Below are 19,040 nucleotides of genomic sequence, written 5' to 3'. Positions count from 1 at the left end.
AAGTTCGAAACGGTGGAACCCTAGCCTAGTAGCCCGTCTCCCGCCGGCCGCCCGCCCGCCCACCGCACTCCGCACGCCCGACCGGCGCGACTGCCAACCATTCGGCCTTTTCCCCCTCTTTGGCTTTTTCTACGCCAAACTTTTCAGTTCCTCCTCAAGGTATGGGTGTTGGTTTGGTAACTTTGGTTTCCTTTTGAGATTTACTGATTTAGGTTTGATTGATTATTTGGTTGGTTGAAGAAGCTCTAAGCCTCTAACCGAATGGTGTTTAAACTTTAAAGGAAAATATTGTGGGTTCACTGGGTTGTCTATTAATTTGATTTGGAAAAAATATGACCACTAAGTATCAGTGTATCACCGATTCGCCATGTTTTTTTTTTTTTTTTTTTTTTTTCGCTTAATTTATCCTGTGGATCTGATTTGTTCTTGTTTTCTTTAACTTGAATTTCGTGGCATATACACTGTAAATCAGCTGGCTGAATCTTTTGAACAGAGGTAGACTATAATTTAGTTCACCATTGCTCTGGTTTCATGTCATATCCTGCATTTCAATACTTGAGATCAGTTGAAACAAAAGTTGCAGAAGAATGCACATTGGAGGCCTGCATGAGGTTGAGTTAGGAATATTTAATCAGAGGGGGAAGAGAGAAATTCTTGCCGAAGATCTTATGATCTTTGCCCCTGGAGGCTGGAATTTTCCTCTTTCATTTTTCTTTTCTCTTATAAAAAATCATAGTTTAAAATTGATACCTTGGGGTCAGCCCTTCCATCACAAATATCTGTTCCTTTTCAATTGCAATATATATGTATTATGACAGCTAAAACAGGAGCTCTTTTGGCTTTAGAATTTTCCATTTAGATCTTGACAATGTAAAAGTTGGTCTTCATTTGACATTGATATATACCACAGGTTGTTTACTGGTTCTTCTGTTTGTCTATGTGTTTTTTGTGTGAGAATTGCTAGACATTTCCCTGTAGCAGATGGAAGTTTCACCTGCTTAATTCACTGAGCTTAGTTGCTTGGGAATGCATTCTTCACATAGATATATGAGTCTGTGGCGCACTAACCATGACCTTGGTATTTGATGAAATTTTTGGCAGGTTTCAAGTCTCTTTGTACTTCTTTCGATCGCTAGCTTATAGACGGTCATCTATTGTGTGACTTGTGTCCAATCATGAATCAAGATCAAGAGCAGCCTGAGCAGGTAAAATTATTAGCCTTTTAAGTTTCAAGTTGTCTTTGTAAGCTAGATTTTATGTACTATCTAATTTGGATTGAAGAACTAATTTACTAATAATGATATCTGCAGATGAGTAATGAAGTACTTGGTGATGATGATATTGTTAGAGACTTTGAAGATGATGTGATTGAATTGACTACGATAGAAGAAGAAAACGACTCTGTTTGTGCGGAGAAGGAGAAAGGGAAAAATTTGCAAAAAGGCCAGAAGCGTAGAAAGACTTCAGCCGTTTGGGATCATTTTGATGCCATTCATGGTAAGGAGGGTGAGAAGTTAAAGGCAAAATGCAAGTTGTGTGGTGCTATGTACTTGGCTCCAAGTACTTATGGAACTGGAAATTTGAAGCGCCATATAGAAAATTGTCCGAGGAGAAGCACTCGTGATGTAGGGCAGATGCTTTTATCTAGAAGTCAGGGATCTCTGTCTGTAAGTAACTCTAAATTTTGTCCTAAAAAATTTAGAGAATTGTTGGTTGCTTTGGTCATTAAGCATGATTTGCCTTTTCGATTTGTTGAGTATGATGGTTGGAGAGAGATGATAAAATACTTGCATCCTGATGCACCTCTTATCTCTAGGAATACCCTTAAGGCTGATTTGAAAAATTTGCATATGAGGGAGAAGCAAAAAGTTAAAGTTATGTTGAATGGTTGTCCTGGTAGGATTTGTTTAACATATGATTTGTAGACTTCTTTGACTACTGATGGATATATGTGTCTCACAACACATTTTATTGACAAGAATTGGGTTTTAACTAAAAGGGTGTTAAACTTTTCATTCATGCCCCCACCACATAATGGTATATCTTTGTGTGAAAAGCCGTATAATTTGCTAGAAGAGTGGGGGATTGAGACCAAGATTTTCAGTATAACATTGGATAATGCTTCTTCTAATGATGTTTGTGTTGGTTTATTAAGAAATCAATTGAACATAAAGAAAGCCCTTGTTTGTGAAGGCGGGTTTTTTCACATTCGTTGTTGTGCACACATTCTTAATTTGATAGTTCAAGATGGTTTGAAAGAGATTGATAGTGCTCTTCAAAAGATCCGTGACAGTGTGAAGTATGTTAGAGGATCACAAATGAGAAAACAAAATTTCCTTTTGGTTGTGAATAAAATGTCATTGGATAGTAGAAAGGGGTTAAAACAAGATGTGCCAACCAGATGGAATTCTACATATCTTATGCTTGAGACTGCTATTCATTATTGGAGTGCTTTTAGTTATTTAGAGATGATTGATTCAAACTATAAGCATTGCCCTACTGCACCTGAGTGAGAACAAGCGACTCATATATGTTGTTTTTTGGCTCCTTTTTACCATGCTACATGTGAGTTTTCTGGTACCAAGTATCCCACAGCCAACCTCTACTTTCCTGTGATCTTTGACATTTATGTAACCTTGAAGGAAGAAGTTAAGAGTGAAGATGAATATAAGAGATTAATGTCAGAACAAATGCTCTCTAAATTTGAGAAATATTGGTAAGAATTTAGTATAGTATTGGCTATTGCAGTTGCGTTGGATCCTCGTTACAAGCTTGAACTTGTAAATTTCTGTTATACGAGGCTTTATGGAGTTAATAATTGTAGAGAGTACTGTCATGTTCGTGATAAAATGATCTATCTTTTTTTGGAGTACGGTGGTTCCTCATCTACATCTTCAAGCGCCATATCTCTTGATACAATAAATGTTAATTCCCAAGCATCCCAACCACAATTCAAGGCTGTCAAGCGGACTTCTGCAACGATGAAGGTAAAATTATAAGTTTATGTTGTGATTTATGTGTTATTGTTAGTAACTTAAAATATAATATATATATATATATATACTTTTAACTACTTAGTAAATTATGTTCACGTTATCTTTTTAATTGTAGGCGTTTTTTAATTCTGGCGGGAATAATGCTCAAGCAAATAAGAGTCAATTAGAAATTTATTTCGATGAACCCAGACTGATAATTGCTGAGGATGGAGATTTTGACATTCTTTCCTATTGGAAAGGAAATGAATGTCGTTATCCTATAGTAGCTGCTATGGCTCGTGATATTTTGAGCTTTCCTATTTCTACAGTTGCTTCAGAATCTACATTTAGTGTTGGTGGATGTGTAATTGATCAATATAGGAGTTTGCTCAAACCTGATATTGTTGAGGCACTAATATGCATTCGGGATTGGTTATTTGAAGAGGAAGGTAATATTTGTTATTTGTATATTTATTTTTTTCATTAACTTATATTATTATTTTTTATTACACTAATTCTTCTTATCTTTTGATGTAGAATTGACACAAATGAATGTTGAAGAGCTTGAAGAAGATATTTTGACTTTAAATCTCAATTCCAATGATGTTCCAGTTCCAAGTTCATCAGGAACAGCTTCTATTAATATTCCTTGACATTGACTTATATGTGGATGCGTTCTTTTTATAGGGTTTGTTTTAATTATGGGTTTTGTTTTGCCCTTACGAACTGAAACTGAATTATGTAACTTATGTTTTGCCCTTAGTAGTTGTAAAAATTTTAGTTATGTTTAGTTAACTTAAGTTTAACTTGAGAGGAATGCATTTTTCTTTTTGTATTTCTCTTAAATTTTAACAGAATATAGATAATTAAATATTAAATATTTGATAAAGAAGCTTAAATATGGTTGATGGGGATATAGCCGATTATTAACCCACTATGGGTTGCTTGAGAAAAATTGATTAATTTGTTGGACAATTGAAGTAATGGAAATAATGTTGATTTAATTTGATGACTAATTGACTAAGAAAGAGAGAGAGAGCAAACAACTGAAACAAGTAAGCACAACTATGATTGATTTATCTTCCTTGGTAAATGTAGGACAAAAGAAAAGCTTATTAGTTATTACATTTTCCTAATGGAATAGACATTCTGTGAACCAAACGACGCCTAAGTGATCTCTATAAAGTTTGAATAATTCCAAACATAGATTATTTCAAAAAAAAAAAATCCAAATATTGATTAGAAAAAATATAATCCTAACATTGATAGATCATAATTGATTGTAATTTGTTGATTGAATTGTAGTTTGTCCAATTCCTACATTAGAGAGGGCTCTAATGAGACATACCATACTCGACCTCAAACGTGTTGGTCATGTTGGAACTAATGAATCATATCAAAACTTAACCTCAATTAACTGCTCAAATTAAAAATTTCGATCCATACCAATGCCACACGACACATGTAAAGTAATGTATGGTTTACCAGAAAAGAATGGAATTTAGTAATTTACAAAGAAGTTTTAAAAGGTTTTAATAAACAAAAGAAAAAGTTCTAAAAGATTTGAAGTAATTATACTGCTGTGCTTTCTATTGAAGCATTACAAATCTTTTCTTGAAAAGTGACCTACTCTATTTCTTTTGGTAACACTTCCAAACACATGTACTATCTGTTAATGTCATATAAATATGTTTTGCTACCATTTTTTTTTAAAGAGAAATGATACTTTTATATTTTTTATATATATATTTTTTTATCTTATTTTTAAAACCACGTTTAAATTTATAGGACCGATGTAAAGTTTCAAAAATTCAATAATAAATTTAAAACTTAGTTGTATGGATATATATATATATATATATATATATATATATATATATATATATATATATATATAAAAGAAAGTAAGTTTATTTATTTTTTTTTTTCTAAATGGAGTGCTTTTTTTCTTTTTCTTTTTTTGAAACATTCTAAATGGAGTGCTAAGATCTCGGGAGAATATGAAATCTAAAGATGGATCTTTGGAGAAACTGTTTAGCTACCTCAGTTTTTATTTTTTATTTTTTGTTTTGTACCTTTTTGCTAACCAAATTTCAATTTTGTGTTGGGTCGTTTCGGGTCGTGTCGGGTAAACGGGTGACACGTTTATTAGTCGTGTTTGTTGGGTCGTTTCGGGTTACCCGATTATTAATCGGGTCGTGTTTGGGTCGCGTGTCACAACCCGATTAATAATCAGGTCGGGTTCGTGTCGGACCCGTTTATGTAATCGGGTCAGTCGGGTCGACACGAACCCGAATTGCCAACCCTATTAGAGTGTATAAACCAAAAAGAGGGAGGTGATGGGGAGATCTTGATAAGAGATTTTCGTCGAATTAAGTGCAAAGGAGAATTCAATTGGTGGTTGGGGTAATAATGGAGAGAGGTGAGGAAGGAGAGGGGGAGAATTGATGGGTAAATGGTCAAAAATGTCTGCCCCTTATCTGAATCACTGGGCATGGTGCGTTGATGGCGTTTGGCTTGAAAATGGGGAATCTCACATCCTTTTCCTTTATTCACTTGTGATTGAACCGACTGGAGAAAGGAGACAAGAGATCAAAAGAGAGAAGTGATAGAAAAGAGTCTGAGAGAGAGAGGGCTGATGGTGTGTCAGTGAGGAGTTGGGTTGATGGTGTGAAGAACAAATCCGAAAGGCTGAAGCGTAGTGTCGATGAGGATGTGAGGTGCACATTAAAGTGGGAGAAAATGCTGAGCGGGAAGAATGAATTTTCAATGGGAAAAATGACTTTCAAACTGGGCATTGCAGAGGAAAGTAACAAATGTGTCACATGCAGGTATTGTAGCTGATGGGCAAAAAGGCAATAAAGGATCCTTGGAACTGCTTGCCAAACATGCTCAACAATTTACCAAACACGCCTATTATGAAGCAGGAAAAACGTTAGTCATATATATGCACGTTATTTGTTTTTCCAAAAATCAATAAGTTTAAGTACATTTTTTCCATTCTCAACTATGTTATTTGTTATTGTTTGTTCATTTCATTAAAACATTTTTTTTTTATTGATTTGTTAAATTAATAGCTTTCAGAATATGCTAATAATTTGATTAGAATATCATTAAAATATGTGTCATCAAGTTTCCGAAAAATATTAGATTATATAATAGACAAGCAAAAAATAATTGAAGCATTTTTCAAGAAAAAAAAAATGCTAATTCAAATTCTAAAATATTTTGCTCCACTTCTAATCCTCAAACTTCAGCTTTTGAGCACAGTGAGCAGCACCCGTCTAAGATGCCAAGAATTGTATCTCAAGAAATTGAGTCAGCTAACTTTTCTACTCTACAACGTGATCCAGGGTTATGTCCTCAATTATGAGAATATATATCTAGTTAATCAACATTATAAAATTAGACATGTTTATCGTAAAGCCGGTCCATATAAATTCACTCATTCTATCAGTTCTAGATATCTATTTTCAGGAATTGGAAAAAAAAAAAAAAAAAAAAAAAAAGCTCCAAAGATTTCAATCATCTGTTATAAGATGTTTCATTGGTTAGAATATTCTTCTACAAAAAATGTTGCTTATTGCTTACCCTTCTATCTTTTTTGGTAAAAAGCCAACGGGACGACCCAAAGCTAATGCAATTATTATTGAAAGATTTTGTAATTTGAAGAAGGTTAATGATGGTATGAATTTTGGTTTTTTTTTCCATATGGGAAAGAGTCATGTTCATCTCATAATAATGTTGTTAAGTGTTTTGACGCTTTGATAAACCAATCTCAACATATTGATAAAGTGATAGATAAACAAACTTTAAAACAAAAATTGAATAGTCGATTGTGATTGAAGACTTCAATCAATTGTATTCAGTATTTAACATATCAAGGATGTGTTCTTAGATGTTATGATGAACTACAAGCTGCTCAAGCAATAGAAATCACACGTTTTCTAGCTATTGATGAACTTAAAACTAGAAAATGAGTTAACTAAATTGGTATTTTGAAACGAGCTAGTGATTCTCGTTGAGGTTCTCATTTTCATTCTATTTGTAGCCTAATAAAGATGTTTAGTGTTACTTCTTCAGTGCTTAAAAATATTATAAAAGGAGTATCCACTTACTTTCAACGTAGGGATGCTAATGTTGCTTATAAAATGATTACATTATTCTAATTCATATTCATTTTACATTTGATGAAGGAAATCATGGGTATGCTTTACCATATTATCCAGCCCTGCATACCAAATTATCTTTCCTGATAACATAGAAGTCATAATCCAACGAGTACATGCTTTAGACGAGAGAGTCCAACCTCTCTAAATTATGCAACATGCTAAAACATAAAGTATAAGGTACAAAATCTCCAAAGCTCAAATCCATGAGAACTTTTATCCATTCTTCTATGTGACACCACATGGACCTCCTGGCTTTATCTGAATATCTCTTGCCTACATGTTAACTTATTGATATATCAATTATGACATATATTTATGAAGTCCGATATATAAATATATATTTTGTGATATTGATATTGTGTTATAATTTCTATTTTGAATTGTGTTTATCATAGTTTTATACATTATAATAAAACTATAGTATATTAAAAGAACAAAAAAAAAAAAATCTTTCATTACAATTTTATTATTTTATTTTCACTCCTATTAAAACCAATTCCTATCTCTGCCAACCACTGCTTACATCCTATCTTGAAACTTCATAAAGTAATTATTCTTTTCCATGAACCATGATACATATATGTATTTATGATGGGTGATATTTATAGAATTTGAAATTCTTGCACCGTATAAAAATAAAAATAAAAATAAAAATAAAAGGAGAAGACATTAACCACGATGCCCGCGGGCCTGGCGTCCTACAGAATCCATTGATTTTGGGCCAATCTCACTCAGCCCTAAACAAATAATGGGCCCCCAAACCAGACCTTGGCCCATATTTAGGCCCGGCCCGGTATTGCAGTTTTGACAACAAGCAGTCCCTTCTTTAAATACTAATTTATTTATAGATGAAGACAGGGGAGTACCTCATTGCAAGTCTCGTTTACCATGATTTAGTGGTAGGTCTCTGTCCAAAATATATATAATGTAGCCTCAAAGAAAAACGAAGATTTTCGTCTACTCAATCATACTCAATTTTGAATGAAGGGCTTGCTATCTTTGCATGGCAAAATATTCAATAACGTTGTGTTAACTTTGCAGCTTAATTGATATTTTCCATCTCTACAAGCTTAATTAGTCTCTGTAATTATCACATTTCTGCTCTGCTTCTTACAAATTTGGCATATAATTTTAATCATTATCAATCCAGTTTTAAGGTGAATATAGAAATCCCAAATCGTTTTCAAATATTGACACTCACTGCAAAATATTCTACAATTCTTTTATAACTTGCTGATACGTGCCAGCAAGTGATCAGAGACACGCCAACCTTAAAAGAAAAACATTTAACACCCAGGGACGGAGCCAGAAGTTCTTATGGACAGGGACCAATGGCTGAAATTTTTTTTTTGATAGGGGCCAAGTAAACTAAATTTTTATTTTTACCTTATATTTTTTTTATTTTTTAGATTATTTTTTTTCCCACCTTTTTAATTTTTTTTTTTTTAGGAAATTTGGGGGGGGCAAACCTCTGCCTGCCCCCCCTCCCTCCGTTCCTGTTAACACCCTTCAATCACATTCCGACACGTATCAAAAAATTGTAAATGAGTTGCAAGTGTGACACAGAGTATTAATCTGGCAAGCCAGAAAAGGCTAGCTTATTTTGTTTAGTAGTACGTATTATTCATGTCACGCTTACGCACATAATTTACTCATAACATATCAACATTACAATCATTATGGTGTATGATGAAGTAGCTAGGATGCTCTCCTTTTTCCTAATCTCATTTCCAAATTCCTTTGAACAAAACTGTAATGGCAAGAGTAATAGATTGTTCGAGCCTAGATTAAGATTAGTAGATTAATTATTAGTCGTTAAGGGAGTGTTTGGGAGACTGGAATTATTATCTTTTAATGACAGTAAAAAAAACATACCTATCATGTCTCTTCTTCTCTGCTTGAAAAAGTCCAGCCACATGATGTAGAACAAATTGATCAAATTTCACGAACTCTCTAAAAGCTTCCGAAGTGGTATGCTTTAACCCACATCCTTATTTAAGCTTTTAAAAATGCAAGGTAATCATAGGAGGTGTACAATTAGAATCTAATTCGTTGCTTTAAGAACATAATTAAAAATAAATAAATAAATAAAGAGTTTCAAGTTGTCGGCATGCAATTAGTCCCTATCTTTTGGTCCACATTTACCAAAAAGCCTAATCAGAGTCATTGGAAAAGGTGAAAATAGTAAGTGTCTTTAATGGCTTTCCAAACACTTTAGAGACTGTGTTGATGAAAATGTGAGATGGGGTTTTAGTCAGGGGATGTAGAAAGTAGGGTTCATGGGATTAATTACTACAACTTTTTGGAGAGGGCAGAGAGTTTGGAGCAGAGGGAACATAATGGCCTCCATGCTTACATATCCATGCCTGACATTATCAATGGCTTCAAAAAGAGCTACGAATCTCATCTTGAAACTCTCCCACACTATTTCTCTCTGGCATTTTTTGGGGAATTTTTCTGAGTCCTAGTTGGCCAAACCTCAACATATGTAGATTATAGTAGTGAATGACAGCATGTCTATGTCAGCACCACTATATCAGAAACTACTGCTCAATTTTGAGTAAAGGTTTTACCATTTCTCAGTGGATTCACTCATCCTCCGCTGGTGTCGGTCATCGGTGGTGTTGAGAGAGGATCGGTGATTTTTTTTTTTTTTATCTAAACTATTAGTAATTTGAATAGATAATATGAGAGTTTTTATATAGACCGATCTACTGTCCGAATAGGCCGGTTAGGTGGTCGGACAGTTTAAAGTAGGTTAAGTGATCGGATAGCATAAAATTTATTTGGGCAGGTGGGTTCCATATATATAAAGTCTCTTACATTACTTGTTTGAATTGCGAATAATTTGAATACGAGAGGATTACTTACTAAAATGTAGCTCTTAGTAATGAGTAATTCTATGAGTACATTAAGTGTCCAACAATAAATGAGGTGGCTTTTACAATTACCATTTGATCAATCACACATCCAATAGTGATTTTAAAATCCACCTTATTTATTGATAGATATTTGATGGACACTTAATGTACTCTTAGAATTACTCTTTAGTAATGGCTAGCTAGATAAATATTGCTAAAATTTGAATCTATTAATTTAAATCTCAATTATGAAATCAAGATAATCCTTGTCGACTAGATAAATGTTGCTAAAATGGTGTACTCATCATAGAAGTTAATATGCTACTGCCACCCATTTAACTGCAGCAAAAATCCTAAAAATAATAATAATAATAATAATAAAACAGAAAAAAAAAAAAAAAAAAAAAAAAAAAAAAAGAAGAGAGAGAGAGAGAGAGAGAAGGAGAAGAAGATTTTAAGTATGATATTTATTTAGGCAAAAAAAATAAAATAAAAATGGAATGATATATATGTATGTATGTATGGTAATTAGAGTAGTAGTGTAGGTGGGAATAGGCTAGGGCATGATTGGGTGGGATTCCGTGGACAGCAACTCGAAATATACGGGAAAGGAAGTGAATAAGACAGTGAAGCAGTGTTGAGGGCGTTGAAGCAAAGTCAGGGAAGAAAATGATGCGTTGCGTTGCGTTGCGTGGAGCAATTGAGAGAGATTCGGATTTGAGAAGAAAAAGAAAGAAAAAGAAACAGCGGGCGCGCGCAAGTGTGTTTTTTTATTTTTGGGGTTTTTGAAAGAAAGCACGAGAGAAATGATGTGGCGTGTATGGCTCCATTAACCCATGCCCCCAGCCTCTATCCATTTGTTCGAGATAGATTTTGCTGTTTCTCTTTCTGTTGCTGTTGCTGTGGGCACTGGGCAGGGCTCGAGGTGTGACATAAAGAATATCACACCATCTATTATTTGGTCACCTGCACCGCCTCCTCGATCATAAACTCCATCTCTCTCAAACATTAACAACATGTCTTGTTTAATTGCTTCAAAAAATCTTCTGTGCATCATTCATTGTGGGAGCCCCGGCCCCATCTAAGTAGATTAAATATTAGGAAACCCTTTTTTTTTTTTTTTTTAATTTTTATTTTGAGGCCCTTTCACTGATCACATGACACATTAATTATGACAAAATATTCATCGATCTTTCCCACTTCATTCATATTCGTCTTTGCCTCAAAAATCAATTAAAAGGGTGTTTTTGTTAACTATATATATATATTTATATGGTTTTTTCAAGATCGATTTGTTTCAGCAGCATGCCTGCCTTTTTTTTTAAAACAAATACTAATATTTAAATTTGTGTGACTGTATCATGTAATCATCAAGATTCTTCTAGCTCTATAAAGGGTACTGGTACCGTAATTTTTTCATGCAATTACAGTCTTTTATTTTCAAGATTTGTTTGAGCTAGCTACCTAGCTAGCATGTATTACTCATTTGAGAATTTTTCTCAAAATTCTTGTCAGTTCAATCATTAAGATCCTTCCTTCAATTCTTATGTACATAGATAATCTTATATACATGCACATATAGGTAATATATAGAGTCCCTATTGTATCAGCATTTATTTCTATAAGCACCGTTGCTTGAGAAACACGACGATTATCTGTTCGAATCGCTCGTTTTCGGTGATCATAGCCTTGCATGCTAACAGCCACTTAACACTGCAGACTGTTGAGTCAATGGAGAGGAATAAGACAGCTCAATTAAGCATGAGCTGAAACACCCAAAAACCAGAAAAAAGAATTGAGAGTGATATGTATGATATCCCATGAAAACGAAACCAAAACCCTCGACTTATCACAGTGCCTCTCATCCAAAACTAAATGGTGGTGGGCTCCACAAGTTTAGGGCAATTTTGTGCGCATGGTACAGTAGCACTCAGGGATGCTCATTAGTGCTCAAAAAATAAACCAAGAAAATAAAAATAAAAAATATATATATATATATATATATATATACACACAGGAGCTAATATGGCGACATTTTTGCTACATGTGTGCAGATGCGCGCGTGCAAGCATGTATGGCGGCTAAAGCCCGCTTGTTCCATGCCAACAAATGTAGTTGTCGCACAACCGAGGGGGTGGTGGGGACGGGATGTCCGAAAAATTCGTTGGAGGGATTGAACAAGGATGGACCTGATGTGCCAATGAGTTGGGACACATGCTAGATGATGTGTCGCCGGGTGGGCCCGGCCACGGTGGCTGTCGGGGTGGGCGCATAGGGGCTCATGAGTGGGACCAATCATGGGATTAGCTAGGGCTGCATGATTTGGGTGGGAGGAGGAGATCGATGGCTTAGCTTATAGGGTTTAATAAAAAATTTAAAAAAGAAAAAAGAAAAAAAGAAAAGCCACTTAGTGGGACCGTTAATTTAAGATTAGGGTGCTAAAAAGTTGTCAAAATCCTTTCCTTTGTCCCTTCGCTTCAAATTACCCCCCAATTTTTCAAAAGATTGGGATATTTTGGCTGCAACTTTTCATGCATGTAAAAGGTGGGGGATTTCGTTGAGACTTTCTAAGTAAGATTTGCTTCAATTTTTGGAAGTGGTTGACCATATTATTTATCAAGAGAGAAAGAGATCGATGTGGGTTTTGTGTCATCTTCATCGATCAAGATAGTTTTTTCTTTTTCTTTTTTTCTAATTATCTTTTTAGGTTTGGTATTGCGCGTGCAGCACAAAGAGATGGGATGGCGGTCATAATGGAGGCTGCCAGCCACACCCATAAGATCATTCATGACGTCGCATACACACTGCATCATTCCCTTGCCCTTAAAACTGCAAGAAAATTTGATTCTAAACTCACAGTATTGCATCATTGCCTTCCCCTCCTGGTATACCTATCTAGCTATATATCCTGGCCTCCACTGTCTTCGTGTATATATATATATATTATATTATATTATATTATATTATATTATACTATATATATATACCTTTTATAGGAAGTTTCCATAGAGCTGATCATTTTGAATTATTGGTATAATCTTAGGCTTAAGTCTTATATTAAAAGCCAAGAAGACTGTAAATCATCAAAAATGTGATGGGGAAGGTATAGCTTAGGGCGGGTATGTATGTAGCTTCCTACAGAAGCCCACTAACCACTATAATTGCTTCCTTTTCCTTCAAATTTACTGTACCTAGCTAGCTAGCTCTTATATGAAAGAGTATTTGGCACTATTAAATGAAATAAAATTATTGTATGCATGACAAATATAGAACTTAGCCCAACATTTTGGTAAATTAATGAAAATTTATAATCAACTCCATTTTTAAGAATATTTTTTTAAAAAAAGGTAGATTCAAATTTCAAAAGAAAAAAAAAATGTGAGTTCATATTTAATGATAATAATTAAAGAAATTAAAGTTAAATAAATAAGAAAAATGTTTGTTTTCATTCTCTTATACATTTCTTATCCATCTTTGTACAAAAGATTTGCAAATCCACCATTGAATATATATGTACGTGTGACCCACATGTAAATCCTACAGATTCAATGGTGAATTTAAAAAAGAGAAATATTTGGTTTTATTCTTACACATCTCTTGTCCGTCTCCGTACAAAAGATGTGCAAATCTACCATTGAATCGGTGGGACCACACGTAGGTTCCACATATTTAATGGTAAATTTGTAAAAAAAGTGTGCAAGAGATGGGTAAGAGAATGACACCAAACACATCTCTCTTAATGTGTTTGGTGCATTTGTGGCAAACATCATTATGGACAATTTGAAATCAAACACAGATTATTACAGAATATATGAGGGCTAAACGTCTAAAGGGCACCTATGTTCTATAGGAGTTAGTGTAGCTAGAGAAGCTCAGAAGTGGAAAATTACCATGATCATTCTTCCTTAATTTCCTTATTTTAGAGGAAAGAAAGATAAAACAATTCTGGTTTGTAAATTTTCGAGGAAACTTAGACATCATTTGTTAGAGCAATTAGAGAAGCTCTGGACTCATACAAACACAAGGTTTAAATAATTTTTTAGTTAATTTTATTCCATAGCAATGTAACTTATTTAAAGAAAAAGAATACAATAGAGTTCCACTTGGAACAAGACTACTAAGACTTACATGCATATACAAACAAAAAAGAAATAGAGATAAACTACTAACAATCCGATAGAGATAAACTACTTAACAAAGATAGAGATAAACTACTAACAACACACTAACAACCCACATAGATAGCGATAAACTACTACTGCATTGCAACTCTAACCCAGCTTCTATTCTTCCATACGTAACAATAACACATCGCTTAAGAAAAGTACAAAAAAATAAATATAAATGGAGATATAGTGTGATAAAAATAAAAAGGATTCATGGGGTAAAATGAAAATGATAAAATTGAACTAGTAGGTGTTTGATCTCTAGGGTATTTGACATTGAATGTTCGTTTTAATTAATTAAAATAATTATGGGCACCTAAGTTCAATGGATTGAAACTTAATCTAAACGTGGCAAAATCACATGCACTGGTAAGTGAGAAATAACCTGCATTAAACAAGTTTGATGTACATTGATTCATCGAAGTGAGATTTGATTGATCAAACATGAGAATAAGCGATCCACCATGCTCGAAAGGTGAGGGGGTGGCTAAGCCACCCTCGGAAACTCACAAGGGGGTGGCCGGGGGAGTAGCCCATGCCACCCAAAAAAAGGTCTTTAGGGGTGGCCGAACCCCCACCCCTTGGCAACGAAAAGGGAAGGCTCTTCGCCACCTTCATTTGTATTATCTTATCACCACATCTCCCATTTGTGTTGAAACTATTGTGCACATCTAAGTTCTAGTAAGCAACAAGCAGATTAAGTTGTTGGAATGCAAAGTATGAGCATGTCAATTCTTCAAAAGCAGAAATCGAATTCATCTTTTATAAATTGGGGAGAAGCAAATGGTCAAAGCATAATTTCATACCAATATGTTTATTGGCTAACATAAGATATTTGTTGGAGAAAATTAAAGTTGTTGGTAGGTGAAGAATCAATTGATCGCACGACAAATTCTTAACCAAGCGCGCTTGCAAGACAAAGGAGAAGTAAGCTCAAAGTGTTCCATTCAGGATCCATACCAGCAGATTCACTCTGATGCTTACAAATTAAGGTGAAATAGGTAATTCAAGACTAATAGATAATCACCATTCACCTGCTCTCCAAAAAGCTCAGTGCTGTAATTTTTACCTTCCCAATTTCAATATCCAATATCGATCCATTAATAACATTATCAAACAATGGGGCCTGATCGATCATGTCACATCCTTGAGTTATACAATTGTGCTTTCTTTCTTCTTCTTTTTTTCCTTTCTTTCTTTCTTTATTTTTTTTGTTTTTTTTTTTCTTGGCAGTTCTGTTTGTCTTGTTAAGTCTTTAGCTACTTGAGAACACCTATTAACGGCAAAGAAAGCAGCAACCTTAATAATTGTTGTCATGCATAAGAACATCTAGTTCTAGTGTATAATTATGTTTGTGTTTCATAGTAGCTAGACGCAAATAAGTTTGAGATTGTGAATAGTAGATTTTGACCCAGTCCTAATGTGTTTCCATTTTTTCAAATGAGCAATTTTATGAACCTGTAGCTAGATTGAAATTTGTTGGCTAATCCCGGAGCAAAGGATATGATTTTGTCCCAACACATTAATGGTTGCACCTTTCCACCACCAGTTTAAACCTATTCCATTGACCCAAAAAATCACCATAATGGCCCTTATGATAAAAAGTATATATTCAGTAATGTTCTTGGAATTAAATATCTGCAATGTATAATTTTTTTTTTTTTTTTTAAAAAAAAAAATAGCACAATTATGATCAGAGACATGAAAGGGAACCCAAGAGAGTGAAAAAATAAAAAATAAAAAAACTTTAAACTCGTTTATTTTTAAAACCAGCAGGCCCTAATTAAGCACATCAACAAGGTAAAGAAACACTAACAATATTAATAAAGATACTTTTTACGGGGTAATTTGATCATATTGCATTACCTTTAATTTCTTTTATTTTTGGGAGGTGGGATCAACAACAGGTAATGCATGTCGGAGAGATCGATCATATGGGATTCAAATTATACCTATCCGCACAGGTGAGTTTCATACTTTGTGTACTCACCTGAAGGGTAAACTAAATCCCGTGTAAAGCGTCTGCCTTCACCATTTGGTAAACCCTTTTGGTTGCTACCCTACTATAAGACATGCATGATTATTTATTTAATACTTTCTTCTTCTTTTTCCTGTAATCTTTCTACAGGAACCTAGCTAACTATCCACGTGTTCCATTAATTGTATTGGATTTCTCCGGGAAGACCGATATATATAATGAGTAATGGCAATGGCAATGGCAATTACCTTATATATATTATCTCTTTGCAGCAGTTGTCAATAGCACAGTAGTGAGTGCAAAAAAATTAGTTGAACACCATTTTCATCAATGTGGTATACATGTGAATTAACCATATATATTATCGATTCCCAAAACATACATATATAGTACTGTTGATTCAAATTACAGATCGAAGATAGATAGGTCTTTGCAAATGATATGCTAAAACTTTATGAGAAATGATACGGCTGGAAGTAACTGGTGAATTAGCCGTGAGCTGATTGACAAAGAAGAAGATTGCGCGTGGGCATAAATTCCGTTCTCTGTTCCTGTCTGCTGAAAGATTTGGCACATAAAAATTTGGAACACATATCATCATCTTATATACTTTATAATGCCTGCAATAATTACTCTTGGTTGCATTAGCCCGCATGCCCAAGCCAAGAGCCAAGCCCTTCCTTCTCTCACTTCCCCACTCCACTCTCTCTCTCTCTCACCCACCTATAAATTCCATCCAACCCTCCTCTTCTCTCTCTCACCTGTAGTTCCACAATCCACAACTATATCCCCATATCTCTCTCTTTCACTGTTTCCTTTTTTTTTTTTTTGGTTTGTGTTGTGTTGTGCTTCATCCTAAAATCTAGCTCAATGGCTGTCTCTGGTTTTGAAGGCTTTGAGAAGCGTCTCGAGCTCCACTTCTTTGGAGATGACCCTGTTGTGAATGACATGGGTCTTAGGCAGCTGGAGTTCGAGTCACTAGAACAAGTCTTGCATGCCGTGCAATGCACCGTGGTCTCGGCCGTAGGCAACCCCTTCTTCGATGCCTACGTCTTATCGGAGTCCAGCCTCTTTGTCTACCCGACCAAGATCATCATCAAGACCTGTGGGACCACCCAGCTCCTCAAATCCATCCGTCCATTGCTCCACTACGCACGCCACCTCGGCCTCACTCTATGCTCCTGCCGCTACACTAGGGGTAGCTTTATCTTCCCCAAGGCTCAGCCCTCTCCACACTCTAGCTTCAAAGAAGAAGTCATCTGCTTGGAAGAGAGCCTCCCTGGCAATCTTTGCTGTAGAAAAGCCTCAGTCATGCCTTCCAAAACCCCCTCTCATTCTTGGCATGTTTTCACTGCGAGCGACGACAATCACATGGTGGTCCCCCCGCATGCTCCCGACGTGTTATATACCCTCGAAATCTGTATGACCGAGCTCGACCGTGTCCTCGCTCGCAAGTTCTTTCGGCGTCCCGGCGACGAGAAGACCGGCGACACGGCCGGGAAAGAGATGACCCAGCTGACCGGTATCGGAGACATCCACCCCGGTGCTCTTATTTGCGACTTTGCATTCGATCCCTGCGGTTACTCCATGAATGGTATTATTGACGGCGACCGCTACTCCACCATTCACGTAACCCCGGAGGACGGTTACAGCTACGCCAGCTTCGAGTGCGTGGGGTCCATTTACGACGATCATGATGACGTTGTCCAGGTTTTGAAGAAGGCGGTTCAAGTGTTCCGGCCGGCGACGATGTCTGTATCGACTACATGCACTAGCCATGAGGTGTGGACGAGGGTGGCGAGCGCGCTCGAGCCGCTTGGATTGAAATGCCGGAGTTGCGCAATGGATGACTTCCCCGCGGCCGGGAGTGTCGTGTTTCAAACGTTTACGACTCGCCGGAAGTAAGCCAGAAAAATACTAAAAAAATAAAAAAGAAAAAAAAAATGAACAGTGGTGGTTGTGGTGGTGGTAGATATGGAAGGAGCGAAAGAGAGTTAATTAGAGAGGTAGAATTAGTAGAAAAAAATTGTAGGGAGGGTGATTTGTGATGATGGATGATGTGGAAGAATGTGATTGGGTAATGGGGATGATGAATGTGGGGTTGACTTGTGTAGAAAGATAAAAGTGGGGGGGGGGGGGGGGGGGTTGAAGATTAGAGATGAGAAGGGTGATGTGGGTAAGTAGCTAAAAAGGTTGGTGGGATACTGGAATCATCATGATAAGGCACCCCACTTAGGCTTGCACGCCTAAGATTTTGAGGATGGTAGTGGGGAGGGAGGGAGGGGGGAGTAAAGGTGCTCATCTTTGAGCTCATATTGAACTTTCTCAATCTCTATGTTCTATTCTTTTTTTCTTTTTTTCTTTTTATTATTATTTCCTTCAAAGAAATATATCCTTTTTCTTTTTCTTTCTTTCTTTTTCTTTTTCCTGTCTGCTAGATCTCTCTTTAATTCGATCCCCTAATTAGTTTGTCTCTTTTGTTTGTTTCTAGATTGTTAGAGAGAAAATCAAACTTTTCTTAATCCTTTTTCTCATTGTGCATGCATCTTGCTTAATTTGCATGGGTTTAATTGCTTTCATCGACACTTTTCTTCCATCATCATTCTTTGTCCAACTAGTTTTGGAAGTCACCACGCCTCCAAATGATGCAACGACCCAACATTTCTTTTTGTGACACTATAAAACATAACCTGCATATGACCATAATTCACTTGGGGTTCCTTTGGTGTCGACATCCAAAATAAGGCAAAAATAAAATACAAGTTAATTCGCACTTACCCCATTTGCAAAAGAGAATTAACACTAAAGGTTTTTTCCTTTTTTCTTTTTTATGACCCGGAACCGCTACATCATGTGGCCACTGCACCTTTGAGAGGTAATTAAACCTG

The 19,040-nt window shown here is 35.7% G+C and overlaps 1 protein-coding gene across 1 annotated transcript; it reads left to right on the top strand.

Moving 5' to 3' along the window:
• The first annotated feature begins 16,930 nt into the window (after nucleotides 1-16,930).
• LOC133858927 (S-adenosylmethionine decarboxylase proenzyme 4) lies at nucleotides 16,931-18,275 on the top strand. Its single transcript, XM_062294375.1, has one exon. The coding sequence runs from the start codon at nucleotides 17,023-17,025 to the stop codon at nucleotides 18,055-18,057; it is 1,035 nt and encodes a 344-aa protein (XP_062150359.1). The 5' UTR covers nucleotides 16,931-17,022; the 3' UTR covers nucleotides 18,058-18,275.
• Nucleotides 18,276-19,040: the final 765 nt, after the last annotated feature.

The sequence above is a fragment of the Alnus glutinosa genome, chromosome 1 (genome assembly GCF_958979055.1).
Source record: "Alnus glutinosa chromosome 1, dhAlnGlut1.1, whole genome shotgun sequence".
NCBI lineage: Eukaryota > Viridiplantae > Streptophyta > Magnoliopsida > Fagales > Betulaceae > Alnus > Alnus glutinosa.
Note: the sequence above shows the minus strand (reverse complement) of the source record. Positions and strands in the feature narration are given on the sequence as shown.

Coding starts and splice junctions, on each gene's coding strand:
- LOC133858927 (XM_062294375.1), top strand. CDS start 17,023: ATGGCTGTCTCTGGTTTTGAAGGCTTTGAGAAGCGTCTCGAGCTCCAC.